Raw genomic sequence first — 16080 nt, 5'->3', positions numbered from 1 at the left:
ACAGCCGCAGTTACCCCGTTTCTAAACCCGCTGTTTACTCACAATTTGGCCGCGTAAGTCCAACCCGCGATTCACTATCCCTTTTAACCCATCCTTACCGCTTCTTTAAATGAACGGGTAACCCTTTCCACCCATGGCATGTATATGAGATGTAAACGATTGGGTTAGCTGTTCCCTCCCATTCAGTAACGTGCGCCCCGACTATCACCTTTTTAACCTGCAGTTTAGCCACGTCTTTAACCTGCTAAATTACCGCCTACCCTTACTCCTGCGTTGATGGGCGCCCAAGTCAGTGAAAGTGTATGAACGTACGCCGTGACGTCACACGCGCCTTTGCTGATGAGCGCCCGTGCACTACGGGCGTGCGTTCATCCATCTTCGCCAGCGGGGCCGCTGGAAGCCACTTTCGCCGCCGGCTGCCCCCGGGAGGCAGGGGAGCCGCGGTGCGCGCCTCCGGAGGAGGGCAGAGAGGACTGTAAGAAAAAGTAAGTTAACTTTTGTTACATTTTATTTACAATATTTTAATAGCATGTCGAGTCGCTTTTCACCCTGCGCCTTGCTCGCCTTAGGTTTTCTTTTGATTAAAGTTGGGATCCACTTCCGGGTACCAGCGCACCCAGGATACTCTATAGGCGCTGTATAGCGCCTATACAGTAAAATGGATTGCGCTTCATGGACGCGCATTGGACGCGGCTTGCATTTGCATGCCATTTAAATACAGTATCGAGCGGTAGGTGATCCGAACTGTGCGTGCGGGCAAACGTGGGTGCGCCGGGCACTATCACACCTCTTTCTACTGCACCTTACTGTAACGGCCCGTCTGGGAGGCAGGAAAAGCAGTGATAATGGGGAATATCGTAGAATTGTCATTTAGGCAAAAAATGTACAGAATTTTATATAAAGATGTTCAGAAATTACAAGACAAACACAAGTGGATGGGTAAGAAAAGAGTACCTAAAAAGCTGCCTCCTTTCCTAGGCATGATTAACAGTTTAGAAGGAGGAAAGATAGAATACATGATAAAGTTGAATATGAAAATCTTTATGAAATTGGGTAGAAAAGCAAACAAGCTTCTAGTCCAGCAACTCTGAGCCAAATTATTTAATTGGCTGATTGGCAGACATTTTGGATCAGAAGGGCCAGGTCAGAGGTAAAATGAAAGACTTACTTCAAATGTTTAGGAATCATTATGGAAATAATATATACCAATATTTTTTGTATTAGCGCTGTTAGCTTTTGATCTGCATCAGGTAGTGAAGTATCCAACCCACAGGTCAATCATGAGATTTTGTTGGAAAGATGCAGAGAGCTTGATATGCAGGGTAATGTTTGAAAGTGGATTTTGTCATTTTTGGCAGGTAGATATTACAAATAGTTTGCGAGGAGAGTTGTATGAATTTTGAAAGGTGGATTGTGGGGTTCCATAGGAGATCCCCCTCCTTCCCATCTACTTTTTAATTTGTTTATGCAGCCACTGGGGTCTTTAGTACAGGAGTCAGGCTTTAAAGGTTTTTATATGTGGATAATGTACAGTATGTGATTCCTGCAGGATAGGACTCAAGTTAATTATGGGGAGGGTTGCTGAGGGGTTGAGTAAGTTCTTGAAGTGGTTTGACTCAACCTGATGTTGAATACATTTAAAATGGAATGGCTTCATAATGTGTGTGTGTCGGGGAGGTTGACTATATGTCTATTTAGTCCATTAAGTTTTAATATTAGGAATGTGGGTATGGAGGAGAATGTTTAAGAAATTCTGAGAGCCGAAAAAAATTGAGATAATTTACATGCAATAGTGTATTTTGAAATGTAGTACAGTCTTTTGTATGTCTAATAGACTACTGTAATATGGTGTTGGTGGTCCTTGTTATCAAATGTGCATGTCTATTACAGATTGCACAAAACATGGCTGCAAGGTTAATCTTTGGATGCCCCCGAAGGCTCAGTGAGGTGCCACTTTCATGACAGTTGGACTGGCTCCCAATTCAGAAAATGAATCAGATTAAGTGAATGGTATTGATGATTAAGACAGGATCTGTGGTCCACGCAGGGAAATTTGCTTCAAATTCCAACATTGTAAGAGATACTTAAGGCTATGTATCACAAAGAAGAACATCTGTCCCTGGGTACAGAAGTGGTGAAACTTGGAGTAGCGGCTATGATGTACACTTTGAAGTGCCGAAAAGCAGAATATAAAAATCTAAAAAATATCTAGCCTGTAGGAAAAGGGTTAATAAAGTGGTTATTCTCAGATTTGACATCTGCAAGGATGATGTGGACGTCTTTTTTTTTTTTTTTGGGGGGGGGGTTGGTATATCTTTTTATGCATTGATGGTAAAAGTTGTGTTTTGTTTAATATAATATGAAGATTGCTGTTCACAGCTGTTGTCAAGTCCTGGATTCTGTATGTGTGGTGTATGAACTTTAAATAAAATAAATTATATGCACTTTTTCCAATATTTTCATGTGCAATCACAAAGAAATTGCACAGATCCCAGCTACTAAACCACATGTGCTAGAGTCCCATTTTGTTTAAAACTACCCAATTTCAGAAAGAGAAAATTCTGGTAACAGAATGATCTAGGAACATGCCAGCTCACATTAGAAACTGGAATGACCTGAGGAACCATGGATCTAATTACATAATTGCATTTCATGTATTTAAATTTTATATTTCAGCTGTAAAACACATTATCCAGGTGGTGTTGCAGTAAAATACACACACAATCTAAATTGTGTAATCTGCCTAGCATTGTGGATAATTAATGTGTCCAAAAAAACCCGCACACAAACCCAAACTTTCTTTTTTATTATTTGTTGTGAATTTTTTCTTTTTGTGCTAAAATATTCTACATTCAACCATGCGACTCTCACTTACATATATATGAGCAATTTTGAAATTGCTATGTGAGAGTTTGATTCTGTAAAGACTACAATTTGTACAACATCAGCATAGAAGCTACAGTGACTAGTAGCTTGATAGTATCTCAAGCTAGGACGAGAGAACATTGTAGAAATCTCAACTTTCCTCACTCCAAATGACGTCAAATCTTCACTGAGGTGTACTGTGCTGTTCGTATGTCTCACTCTTCATGTAAAACTGGTCCCCAAACCCGAAACCACCACCAAAACCTCACCTTGAGTTATTAGCTGGCCCTCCTAAGTGATATAAATAGATGAATACTGTGAAGGCCTCCCCAGAGGCTTGCTCTTTCTTTCTCTCTCGCTCTTTCTCTCTCTCTCCCTCCCCAATCCAACCCAAAAATGGCCAAAATTGAATTTGTAATCTTTATCGCTAAATGTGTCTCGGGCATTTCACACAGCTTAACACCAGGAAAAATATTGTAATTTTTTTCTGGTATTAAATGCGTGCGTTATGCTATCACACAGTATGAAAATGCCCTTTATTTTCATTAATCCCGCACAAACCCCTCCCCAATTCTGTCCCTTCAAAAAATTTGCATTCGCTCCATGCATTATCATTACTATCGCATGTATTATGGCATTATTGTGGGCATTAACGCCATAACGCATTTTGATGAATGACCCTGTAAGTCCTCAAATGATGAGTAGCGCTGATAATTTTAAAGACCATAAAGTGCTTCTGGTGGCTAGAATAGGAACACAACAATATGGTGGCAGACACATTTAAAAGTTCATCTAGTCTGCTCAGTTTCATTTCTGGTGCAGTGACACAAACTCAAGTTGATTTTTACCCTTTCCCTCACTTCTTAACAATTAGGAATCCCCTATGCTTATCTTGGGTTGTCTTGAGTTCTGTTTGTTTGTCTCTACCACCTCACTTGGAAGGTCATCCACTGCCCATTCTGTGAAGAAACATTTCCCTGTGTTGATCCTGAATCTAATCCCGTCGAACCTCATACCACAACCTCTTGTTCTAGAGCATTCTTTCCTCTGAAAAAGGTTGGCAGCTTGTTCATTATTGATACCTTTTGAGATGTATTTGAATGCCGCTATCACAGTGTTTCTTAACCTTTTCAAGCCCAAGGCATACCTACAATAAAAAAAAAACAAAAAACAAAAAACCATGTTGTGTGGCCCACCAACTTCCATGAGGCTGGCAATGTGAACATGGAGAAGACTCCTATGGTCAAAAGAAGAGCTAGGGAAACACTGAAATCCCCACCATGGTCTCTCTGAAATTTTAAAACAAAGGGAGAGCGGGGATGGAGACACACATGAACCTATCACTATAGACCAGTTCCTTCTACATATTAAGTGCATGAGAAGGAAGAAGTTGGTATGGAGTAGGCTGCTGGCTCAATTAATTAATTTGGCTGCCAAAATTCCTCCACTGCTCTCAACACTGAGAGTCACATTCCAGTGCTCCTTGTACGCGCTTCCCATTTGTCAGCCTGGAGATAAAACAGAGGCTGGAAGGGCTCAAAGGATTAGGCTCAGGGTAAAATGAGGAGGATGCTGTGTGTGCGGTACAAAGTGGGGTCTGGATGTTCATGCACTGTATGCTGCTGTTTAATTGGCACATGCAAGAATTCATGCTGTAGCTAGGAAGAAGGGGTGTGCATGATTCCACATGTTCTCAGAAAGTAGCTTCTACACATTTAAGAGCCACTGCTGGTGAATCTTGTTGCTGTGAGGTGCTGAGAGCAGATCCCAGTTTCTGGTCTGTATCTGTGTATTAGACATTGGTGACACTTCTGTTGCACACCTGATCAGGTATGGAAACTCTGCTCATATCCCCATTGACTCCTCTAGGGTAATGATATTTAGGTCATTAATTATCATTTTCTAGGACTTTTGATGTAGACACTGCATCATTTTAATGGCTTTTCTCTATATCACCTCCTTTCTGTCAATATCCATTTGGAGGTATGGACTCCAGAACTGGGCACACTGTTTTAGGTCAGCTTTCACCAATGACCTAATCAGTAGCATTCTCACCAACTTCAGGCTCATCAATTTAGTTGAATAATTTAAAATCTGCCATATGCATGGAAAAGACTGATATTTATGTTAAGAGACCAACTAGGCGAGATTTAAGATATGGAGCGTGGTGTTAGATGTTATGAGAACTTAAAAACTAATTCACCTGAAGGCCCCCTCTGACATGGAAAGCCTATAATCCAGTGGAGCATGAGAGGAGAGGAATGGATCACCTTGTAGATGGCTGAAAAGAATCTGTAAGTACTGCTTGGGGAAATTGTTAAAACTTGAAAGTATTGGGGAGAAGTAAACTATTGGGATATATTGTTTGTGAATCTGTATTTGAATAGATAGTCAGAAAGGCAGGCCAAAAAAACAGAAGTGCTGTGTGTTTGTATTTCCCAACCCTCCCACCCCACCCCTAGCTTATTCTTTAATTTACAGGCAGTTGATACCTTCACACTATTAAAAAAAAAAAAAAAAAATACAAAAATTAATCAGCCTTTAAACTGAAACTCAGAAATTCCTCACACCTTATCAAGAGTTTAATCATTCCCTGGTAGTTCACTATCAGATATATAGTGAATACACTAATACATTTAAAGGACCCTAATTGTATGCAGTCTTACTCCCATAGCAACGTAAACTTAACTTGGAACTGAACAAATTTAAGATGAAGGCAACAGACAATCCAGCAGCAAGAAGCCCCCCCCCCCCCCCAGTCTTCTGCATCAAATGTCACATGTATGATTTCTTACCCACAGATGAGAAATTGTATGTCTGCATCCGATGCAAGGAGCTTCTTTCTCTCAGAGAATGAGTCCGATCTATGGAGGCCAGAGTGGCAGACCTGGAGGCGATGAGGGAGACAGAGAGGTATATAGATGAGACCTTCAGGGACATAGTAGCCAAGTCTCAACTCCAGTCTGGCAGCCCTGGTGCTGCCTTGGAGGAGTAAGGTCTCATAATTGGAGAGCATCAACTTGCTGCAACAGGAGATGATCCTGTTAGCAAGGACCCGCTCTCCAGGTGATGCATTGCCCCCTCACACCAATGATGTGTCTCCCAGGGCTATTGCCCAGGAGGGAAGGGTTAGGTAGGCCATCATAGTTGGTGATTCAATTATTAGGAATGTAGACAGCTGGGTGGCTGGTGGGCATGAGGATTGCCTGGTAACATACATGCCTGGTGCAAAGGTTGTGGACCTCGAGTGTCACCTAGCTAGGATTTTAGACAGTGCTGGGGAGGCATGGAATGTCTGCCTTATTAGGAAAGGCTAAAGAAGTTAGGGCTGTTAAGCTTGGAGAAGAGATGGATGAGGGGGGGGATATGATAAAGGTCTGCTTTAAGATCATAAGATAATAGAAGGGCTAGGGGGCATTCCATGAAGTTTGCAAGTAGCACATTTAAGATTAATCGGAGGAAATTCTTTTTCACTCAATGCATAGTTAAGCTCTGGAATTTGTTGCCAGAGGATGTGGTTAGTGCAGTTAGTGTAGCTGGGTTCAAAAAAGGTTTGGATAAGTTCTTGGAGAAGTCCATTAACTACTATTAATCAAGTTAACTTAGAGAATAGCCACTGCTATTAATTGCATTAGTAGCATGGGATCTTCTTGGTGTTTGGGTACTTGCCAGGTTCTTGTGGCCTGGTTTGGCCTCTGTTGGAAACAGGATGCTGGGCTTGATGGACCTTTGGTCTGACCCAACATGGCAATTTCTTATGTTCTTAACAAGATAATGTAAATCGGTTATTTATTCTCTCAGATAATAGAAGGGCTAGGGGGGCACTCCATGAAGTTAGCAAGTAGCTCCTTTAAAACAAATCGAAGAAAATTATTTTTCACTTAGCACATAGTTAAGCTCTAGAATTCATTGCCAGAGGATATGGTTATGGCAGCTGGTGTAACTGGGTTTAAAAAAGGTTTTGATAAGTTCCTAGAGGAAAAATCCATAAACTGCTATCAGTTAATAAGCTGGAGATTTTTTTAATGTTTGGGTAATTGCTAGGTACTTGTGAGTTGGATTGGTCACTATTGGAGACAGGATACTGGGCTTGATGGATCCTTAGTCTGACCCAGTATGGCATATCGAATTTTCATATGCTGTTATTCCCGTTATGCATAAACTGCTTCCTGATGTTCCTTTTCAGCAGTTTTCAAAACAGACTTGATTTCTGCTAAGACAATATTATGGATGTTCTCTTTTGCCTTTCTGTCATGTTTTTCTTTTGTATCTTTCCTTCATGTGCAGTGGACTGTGAATTGAAAATAAATCAGGTTGTACATAAATTGTAAATGGTGTATGGTCATTATGTTCATTTTATTAAAACTTAAACATGTTTTTATGAAAGCTCACTTGGTGGTGGTTGGTAATCAGACATATGAGACAGATGTATAAAGAAGAACTGGTGTTTTTCAACAAGGCAAAAATAAATGTCACCACAATAGATGAAACTACAGCTTGTACAATATTTTTAATTCAGCCCTTTACATTTTCATTAAACATTGACATTTATTTGACAGTATACTTTTTTCAACATTTCAGTAAATGACATCTTTTGATGCGAGACACCCTGTTAAGAGGCTGTAAAACCTGAGCTCTCAAATTATTCTGCCTTCAGCAGTATGAATTACAGAGACAGGTTTTAGCATAAGATGACTGCAGTCACAGCATCATCTTTCATTCCCTCCTTGATGCATTTTAGAAAGGTCATGTCTTTTGGGGATAGTCTTGTAAACTGACCTCTGTAATAATTAATAAAATCTGATGGATTCATTTTGATATAGGTTGAAATACCCAGTGTTATGTCTTCTGTAATTTTCCTGAAGATTATTTTTTTTTTGGTCATTTAAAATTAAAGCCAGGTTAAATCAGAATGTGCTATATGATGGATGCTTGGCATGTTCAGTTTGACAGTTATCAGTTTTTATGGATGCAAATAAATTCAATGGAAGATTAATTTCTTCTACAATACCGTTTCAGCTCATTTTTAGCTTGCATGTTAAGCTCACAATATTAAAAATGCTTTACCTAAAATACATAATTTTAATAAGTGGGAATAAACTTTATATTTTTGTCTAATTCCTTCATCCACACTGTACTGTGCATCATTCTTGGAGCCATATTGGATCTGGAGAACTGGTCTTTTGGCAGGTGTTAAAACTTGTTGGACCAAAATAAACATGCATCTAATGATGCGGGTTAACTGTTGAGACTTTAGGTCCTTCAGATGTATGGAATTAGCTCATGGTATGCAGAGAACTTGTTTCTCTCTCCTCTCTTTGAGTATATTTGAGCAGATGTATCTCACACATAGTAGCTCAGGCATCTTAATGCTATTCATGACCATCTTGCTTATAATTTTATGTTTACATACAAGAAATGCATAGGTGAGCATTTTCTGTCATAGATCCCTCCTTATGGAGCTCGCGCCCATTTGAATTTGAGGAAGAGTCTAATTTATAAAATATTCCAGAAGAAGCTAAAAAACTTTTTATTTCCTTCAAGCCTTTCCTTTAGGCAACTTGGGCCTTTCTGTGTCTCAATAGTGACCACCATTCAGGGACGCATTTAAGTTAGATATTTTAAAAATTTCCAGTAAATTTCTCATGTGTTACCTACATGGTATGTGTGTTATATTGTAATCTGCTTGGAACAACTTGTTTCGAATTGGGTGAAATAAAAAAAAACTTAAGCAAATTGTTATCCATCCATTTACCCATGTTTTCTTGTTTTCTGTAACATTTTCATGCTTGCTATATTATTTTTCAGTTTAGCCCATGGATGAGAAATATTAAATGTGCAAAAGTTTTTAAGGGGAAGGGAGCTGGAGATGAGTACATTTTTAACTTAAATTGAAATCAAGGACAGACTTTAAAAAGGTCATTTTCATAGCAGAAGATGTGCATCCATTATTGAAGAAACATGAAATTTTATGAAACTAAATAGGTTTCTATGAAACAAAATCATTGTATTAAGCCATCAGAGGAAACTGACCAGAAAAAAAAAAAATCTGACATTGATATTTTGAGGGAAATATCGTGTGTAGCTGATTTTAAAACAGCATTCGGATGATGGATGTAGATGTCAAAATGTTGTAGAGAGTTCCACATCTTTGATTAGAGGTGATACTACAGAGTTAAGCCCAGATTACGAGAACATCTTAAGTTCTATTGATTCTGTCAGTCCATTTTTTAATGTGCTTCTTAAACTTAATGTACTAAAGGCAGCTAAAAGTGACCTGCTAAGAAATGCTTTCTGCCACACTAGTCTGAGAGGCCGGCTGTATGCCCATCACGGTATAAAACAGCAGCTTGGTCTGATGCATCATTTGGGTTTTTGTAATCTGCTCTAGGACTTTTATTTATCAAAGCGTGTGTTTCATGCCTCCATGGGTCAAGCTTTAGTCCAGATGACTAGGTTCTTATTTGAACCTTGATTTTTTTGCTTATTTATTTCACACTTTTTCATTGTAGTTCAAGGCAAATTACATTCAAGTACTGTAGGTATTTCCCTGTCCCCCAGAGGTCTTACAATGTAATGGCTTGATTTACTAAGCATTTTTCCCCATAGACACAGAATGGGAGAAAAGACTTAGTAAATCAGGCCCCTTAGTTTGTACTTGGCAACTAGTTTAAAAAAAAATTTTTTTTTCAAGGGTTGACTTTGTTTTCTATGAACAATATTATCTCAGCCTTTAAAATAGTCATTGTATAAAGTTAGATAAAGAAATGTTAAATACATTGGGTTTTTTTTTGCTCCATGTACATAAGTATTGACATATCAAAAGCACGTGTCATATTAGTTCTGGATAAATACCTTTTGCCTGCTTTGAACCTGTATGAGTACATACCCTATTTGTAAGCATATGTTTGTGAAAAGCATTGAGAAAATAGATTCTTCATAAAAAAGAGATACTCAGATTTAAGGTTATATATTTAGTTTGCTAATGGGCACTATCTTCCTGATAGTTAATATATCTTCCCTAATAGTAAACGGTATTGATGCATGGTATTCCTTATTGCTCAACAAGATAATTGGATCAAAATGTGTTGTAGTGAATTAGTAACAAATGTGGAATTTATCTTGGTCGGTTACTGTACAGGTAACCCCATCACTATGGCCATCACTATAAATGGCACCCTTGCTGGCATTCTGGATAAAGGGAGCAAGGCTACAGTGGCTCTCTACTTTTGCTATGGTGATAGACATAGTGGGTTTTGGGTACATTGGATGCAGTCTAAGAAGACTTGTGCTTCTGTCCATGTTATCTGTTTAGTGGATAAATGAAAGTCAAGTGCTGTCAGTCTAGGACCTTTTATGAGCTTAAAAATCCTGTTTGAAGCAGGGAAAAAACTTGACATTGTACTGTATGTGTTCAAGTATTGTAAGAGCAGGATGTGGAATATTTTCAAGATTTGGATCTGATAAAACTCACTGTTGTGCCCCCCCCCAAAAAAAACAAAACAAAAAAACAACCAAAAAAACAACAACTTCTGTGAGTATACTGGATACCAACAAGCAGATTAAAATTGACATTTGTAGCTATGAATTGGAATAATGAGTTATGTCACATAGCTCTGGAAACCATTTAGTATTTAAAAACACAGCAGGGGGCTTTTAAAAGACACATAATTAAAAACAATGGATGATTCAGCAGTCTGTTATGGAGCTTAGATTTGGGGCTTTCAGAATAATTTAAATCTTGAGCTGAAGCACCTCTTACTGTGGTGTTATAGTACCACACATGTAATCTTTTTCTGTGTATACTAATAATACTTACAGCAGTAGCTACCATGATAGTTGTCTTCTCTATTATTCCCTGCATATGCTTTGCCCAAAGTAGAAATCAAACGTGACCTCTAATACACAATATTATCTAAACTAATTTAAAATTTTGGAAGCATTTTAACTTGATCAGCTCAAATCACAATGGAATGGCAGAGCATTATTACAAAATATTTTCTCAGCCATTTGGGATTATCTACTGGGTGCATGGCACTGTGTGTTCTCTACCTGCCACTGAACCATGTACCGAGCTGGACACTCTGATAGACTCAGCTGAGTGTTGCATGCTGTGAGGAAATAATGAGGGCAGTGCACTCCTGGTGCAGGCTAAGACTCTGGTGAAAATAACCTTTTTATTTGAAAAGTTATTTTTTGTGCTTTAAAGGCATTTTTGTGTTATGTTTCAGTGTTGCACTTTGAAGACCTTGTAAGGATATTTCAGCATGGCCATTTTTTTGGAGTAGGTCACATTTTAAAACCTTTTTAAATCTTATTTTTGTATTCTCTAAACTGTTTTGGGCTGAAATTTGTGAATGTCTCAGCAACGTCAATTAAACGATTGGCATGCAATATACTTTGTTGTAATTTTATATTTCTGTTTAATAAAGTGGATATTGAATTTTGAAAGAACTGCTTAAGCACATAAATGAAGGATGAGGAGGAAGGGTAGGGGAATTAATGAATCCATCTGATAAAAACATAGAGAAGGAAAATACAATCTAACTTTTATAAGATTTGTTTTCTCTCCTTTAATTCTCTTTGACAATTCATAAATACAGTCATCTAAATTCCATTGACAGGTTCACCACTGCAGATTTGGGTCATCAGTGTTGTGACACTGCCGGCAACCCTAAGCAGGATATTGTCTAATACAGTTTATAGCTTCATTCCCTGTACCATTACATAAATAAAGCATTCAGTGTGTGCATCAGTGCCATCAAGCATGAATACCCTGGTGGATTGGGAATTAAATGCCAAGTGAGGGTCAGAAGCAACAAAGGCTGAATAACACTCGGCAAATGTATACATATTAGGTAAGGAACACTGCCCCCGATGCAGAAGAAATTGAATGAGCACCTTGCAATGTCTAGATAGAGCATAAAGGCTTCTTTTGTTTGCCTGAACTGCTGTCATTGACCCATGCAGAATATTCCATTATTGAATGAGTCGGACAATGGTTTATTAAGGGCAAAAGGAAATCTTTGGTTTCCAAGGTCTTCTGTGTGGCTGTCATTGTGCCAATTTTCTTGACTGTATCAGCTGATTGAAATAAAATACTGAACAGCAAAAGTCATGCAACTATTGCATATTACAAATCAGTCAAGGTAACTTTGGTTGATAAATTAAAAAAAAAAAAAAAAAAAGTCTTCTGCCAGCAATGTAAAAATAGAATGATGCTTGCGCTAATTTTTTTTTTTCCTTTACCTTGGAGACCTTAGAAAAAGACCTTTAGAACTTGCCACTGCTGTTTATGCAGAGAGGCTGCTCATTTCCATTGAGTTTTAAGGTAATTTAGATGAATCATTTCAATTGCCTCTCTGATCTGCTTTTTAAGTATGTCTGGGAATATAACCTTGAAACATTTATTTTTTCCCTTAAGAATCCAGAATACATTATGTAATTGAAATTTTTTTAGACAAAACTTCAATATGTATGGCATTATCTGGTTGACTATTACAACTGAGAAATTGCCTCCTTGAGGGGTTTCGTGAATAATTTTACCTTCTCATTAATTGTGATACTGAAGTGTTTGCAGCTGTGCTGATAAGAATTCAGAGATATGGAAAGATATAACACCTTAAAAAAAACTGTTAGGGTCAGAGGTCAGATGTACTATTCAATGAGAAATGTTAAACCAGTAAAGGTTAAAATGCCATAAGTCTTCCCATTCCTTATTCCATCTTTATCCTTTACCCAAACGGCAAAATGCTTGGATTTTGGGAAGCTGTCATTAACCAGTTACCTGCAATATATGAGGCTTGCATATCTCCTTATCAAAAGTGCTGGTTTTTATAGTATGCAGGCTGATTTGCTGAACTGTGCTGTGCATTTTGTGAGCCTCCAACCTGTTCAGTTACCTCAACTGATTCACTCCATAATGGTTAATTTTGCCATCTGATAAGGCAGAAGTAGTTTCAGTGGGTTTTTCTCTAAATGTTCCCAATGAAAAGTTTATTGTAGTACCATAATGAACATGTTAAATTTGTGCTCACACTGCACAATTTCTAGTTTTATATCCTTTAATCTCTGCTTTGTCATCTAGAGAAGATGGCAATTGCAAGCACATCTTCATGATTAATTGATCTATTAACTAGAAGGTACATTGTGGAACCAAGAGGGTAATCTAGCACTGATGATTTGGGATGTGTGATGTCATGTTGGGCCCAAAAGAAGTACATAAAGCCCCTTATGTACCACAAGCCTGCAAATTAAGTCAGATCTATTAATGAAAAGTGGGGAAGGGTGAACATCCATTGTTCTGTGCATGTAAATCTTTGATAGTTTGATAGTAAAGGTATCTGCTTTTATGAATTGGTTACAAGTAATCATAGACACTGGTGGTTGGATTTCCTGAGGTAAAATAATTTGATATTTTACATAGGAACCATTTATCTGATACTGAATGCCATTTTTCAGCAATGTATCTTTGTGTGTGTGTGTGTGTATATATATATATATTTTTTTTTTTTTAACTAAACTATGTGCAGTGTATAGATATACATTATAAAGATACCAGAGTGAGGGATTGCAAAAAAATAACACAGTGTTAGTCTGGGCAAGAAGCAAACTTATTTTGAAAATGGAATTTCTGTAATAGCGAGCTGTCTAATGTGCACGGATGTAATACAGATTTGTTTCACTATATACCCTAGCTATAGAGATTGGATTAGGGGAATAATAGATGTGCGATTAATGTTCATATTACCCACATATTTTTAAAGGCCTTGGGTACTTTTTTCCTGTGGATTTTTCACCCATTTTTCAAACAAAAGTACGCACATAATTTTGGTTTGAGAATTGCCCAAAGGGAACCCCCCCCCCCCCCCCCCCCCCCCGCAGAGATTTGCACTTTTTTTTCCCCCTTAGGATACGTTTTCTAGTCGAAACCACATGCATAGTTTTCTCCTCTAACTTAACCCTGTCCCAGAAACATCTCCGCTAATCTTACTTGTTCATTCAGGTCATCACAGAAAGGACTACCGAACATCCCTTCTGTTCATTGTCCATTTCTAGTGAGAGAGCATTTTCGATAATTCACCTACTTTATGGAACTTATTACTGCAAGATTTACGTTTTGCTTTATGCAGTAAGACTTCAGGAAAAGTGGTAAAAACATTTTTGTTCCAGCAGGCGTTTGGTGGGGTATGACAATTTGTGTGCCCTTGAGCTTTATTTTCTGCAGGGCTGATGACAGGAATTGTCTAGGTGATAATTGTATATGTGTGATTTCTTTTTTTTTTTTTTTTTTTGTTTTCTTTATTATGAATATTTTATCTTGTTAGCCATCTAGGGCTGTGGTTTAGGCAGCACATAAATCTTCAAAATAAAGTAATCTGAAATTTTCAATTTTACTAGTTCTTTTTATGACTTGGTATCTCCAGATTTTGTTGTATTGAAAGCATGGGCCTGATTTACTAAGGCGCTTTTCCCATTCTGTGCCTGTGGAAAAAATGCTTAGTAAATGAGGCCCCATGTGATTAGTGCCTCAAGATTAGCAAATATAGGGACTGATATACTAAGTTGTTTTTTTTCCCCCATTGACACAAAATGAGAGAAAAGCCTTAGTAAATCTGGCCTATTGTAACAACTTCACTTTTTTCTGCTGCTTAAATTGATGAGGGACATTTATTTTTATAGAAGGCATGGTCTAGTGGTTAGAGGATTGGACTGTTTCACAAGAAGTCTTGGGAGATGAATTTGTCTCCCCTCTGTTATTGACCTTGGAAAAGTTTCTTTCTCCCTATGCCCCTGGGATCCAATAGGAAACAAGGCATTTGTCTTAATGTGCCTTTCCTGCTCAATTTTTTTTCTTTTTTTTAATATTGCAGTGTGATAAGATCTTATTCACTAGGGTCCTTCTCTAAGACTCCATGACAGGTTTTGTAGAAAGACATAGTTGTGAGTAAGTTCAAAATTGGTTAGATTAGTCAGTTTGTGTCCTGTGTGCCCTAGTATACAAAGTAGTATGAATATATCCTGAAAAGGGTCTTCAGAATTGTGTGATAGAAGCTTTGCATTAGGTAAAATAATTTAGGATCTTATTCAAACTATTTATACAGCCAAATTTTCACTACATGATGTAGTTTAATGTTGCGGAATAGTTAGGCATAGCTAATCCAGTTTTGGCTGTGTCTCCTAATTATGAAGTCATTCTATGTGACCACTATGCCACAACAGAAAAAGTTTGATTAAAGTTGTTAAAGTAAATTTTTGATTTGGTTACCAAATCACAATTTAAAGATAAGGATTGAAAGCAACCCCTCAGTTCCACCAGAAACCTACTAGCGACTGCTCAAGATTTACTCACATGCATTGTCTGCGCTATGATACAGCAAGGTTCCCTCCCTCACAAGAAAAGCGTCTCCAATCCCTGTGATCCCTGTAGTGCCACTGAAAGTGTGCACATTGTTACTAGACAGAACCTTCCCCTCTGTCAGCCTTTGCTCTGCAATCCTCTGAAATTTTGTCCTACCAGCTTTCTTTTCCATGTTTGCTTGTCTTCTCCAAGCCTTTCTCTCTACTTCCTTTCTCATTTTTTCATTCCTGCTTCTTCTCGACTTTTTCTTCCTTCCATAATCCTCATCACTAAGCCCCCTTCCTTGCACCTCGCTACCACCTACCCTTTCACAAAGCCATAAAGCCTCGATCCTGAGTTAGATTTTTTTTGAAGGTTGTTGAAATTAACTGTAAACTAATAAAAATTGTAGCAAATGCATCTTCAATTACCACTGTATTCAGGATGCAAAATGTTTACAAGTTATTGCTTGTCCCACTATTTGAATAAGTTTTTTTTGTTCTTTTTTAAATTTTATAGAATAGCCATTTTTCTATCATATGAACCTAAGATTTGTCATACTGGGTCAGACCAAAAGGTCCATCAAGCCCAGTATCCTGTTTCCAGCAGTGGCCAATCCAAGTCAAAAGTACCTGAAGGATCCCAAAAGACTGATAGATTCCATGATGTTTATGCCACAGGTAAGCAGGCTATATCCCCCCAACCTATCTTAATAAGGGTTCATGGACTCTTATTCTAAGAACGTGTCTAAACCATTTTTAAACCCAGCTACACTAACAAATTCTACCACATCCTCCAGCAATGAATTCAAATTTAATTTGTGAGTAAAAAAAAAAATTCTGTTTGTCTTATATAGGGCAACTTAAATAGTAACT

The 16080-nt window shown here is 38.0% G+C and overlaps 1 protein-coding gene across 19 annotated transcripts in view; it reads left to right on the top strand.

Annotated features, from left to right (window-relative positions):
* ADGRL2 (adhesion G protein-coupled receptor L2) overlaps positions 1–16080 on the top strand; it is a 579402-nt gene that overhangs the window by 324450 nt on the left and 238872 nt on the right. For 17 of the 19 annotated variants that reach the window (XM_029618001.1, XM_029618004.1, XM_029618002.1 and 14 more), the window contains one exon: positions 15725–15885. The exons of the other annotated variants lie outside the window; for them this stretch is intronic. In XM_029618001.1, the coding sequence (XP_029473861.1) occupies positions 15745–15885 (141 nt within the window). In that variant the 5' untranslated portion in view covers positions 15725–15744. Of the gene's footprint in view, positions 1–15724; positions 15886–16080 lie in introns of those variants that run through there. 19 annotated transcript variants of the gene reach the window in all.

This window comes from Rhinatrema bivittatum, chromosome 10 (assembly GCF_901001135.1).
Source record: "Rhinatrema bivittatum chromosome 10, aRhiBiv1.1, whole genome shotgun sequence".
Lineage (NCBI taxonomy): Eukaryota > Metazoa > Chordata > Amphibia > Gymnophiona > Rhinatrematidae > Rhinatrema > Rhinatrema bivittatum.
This window is presented reverse-complemented; position numbering and strand designations above follow the sequence as displayed.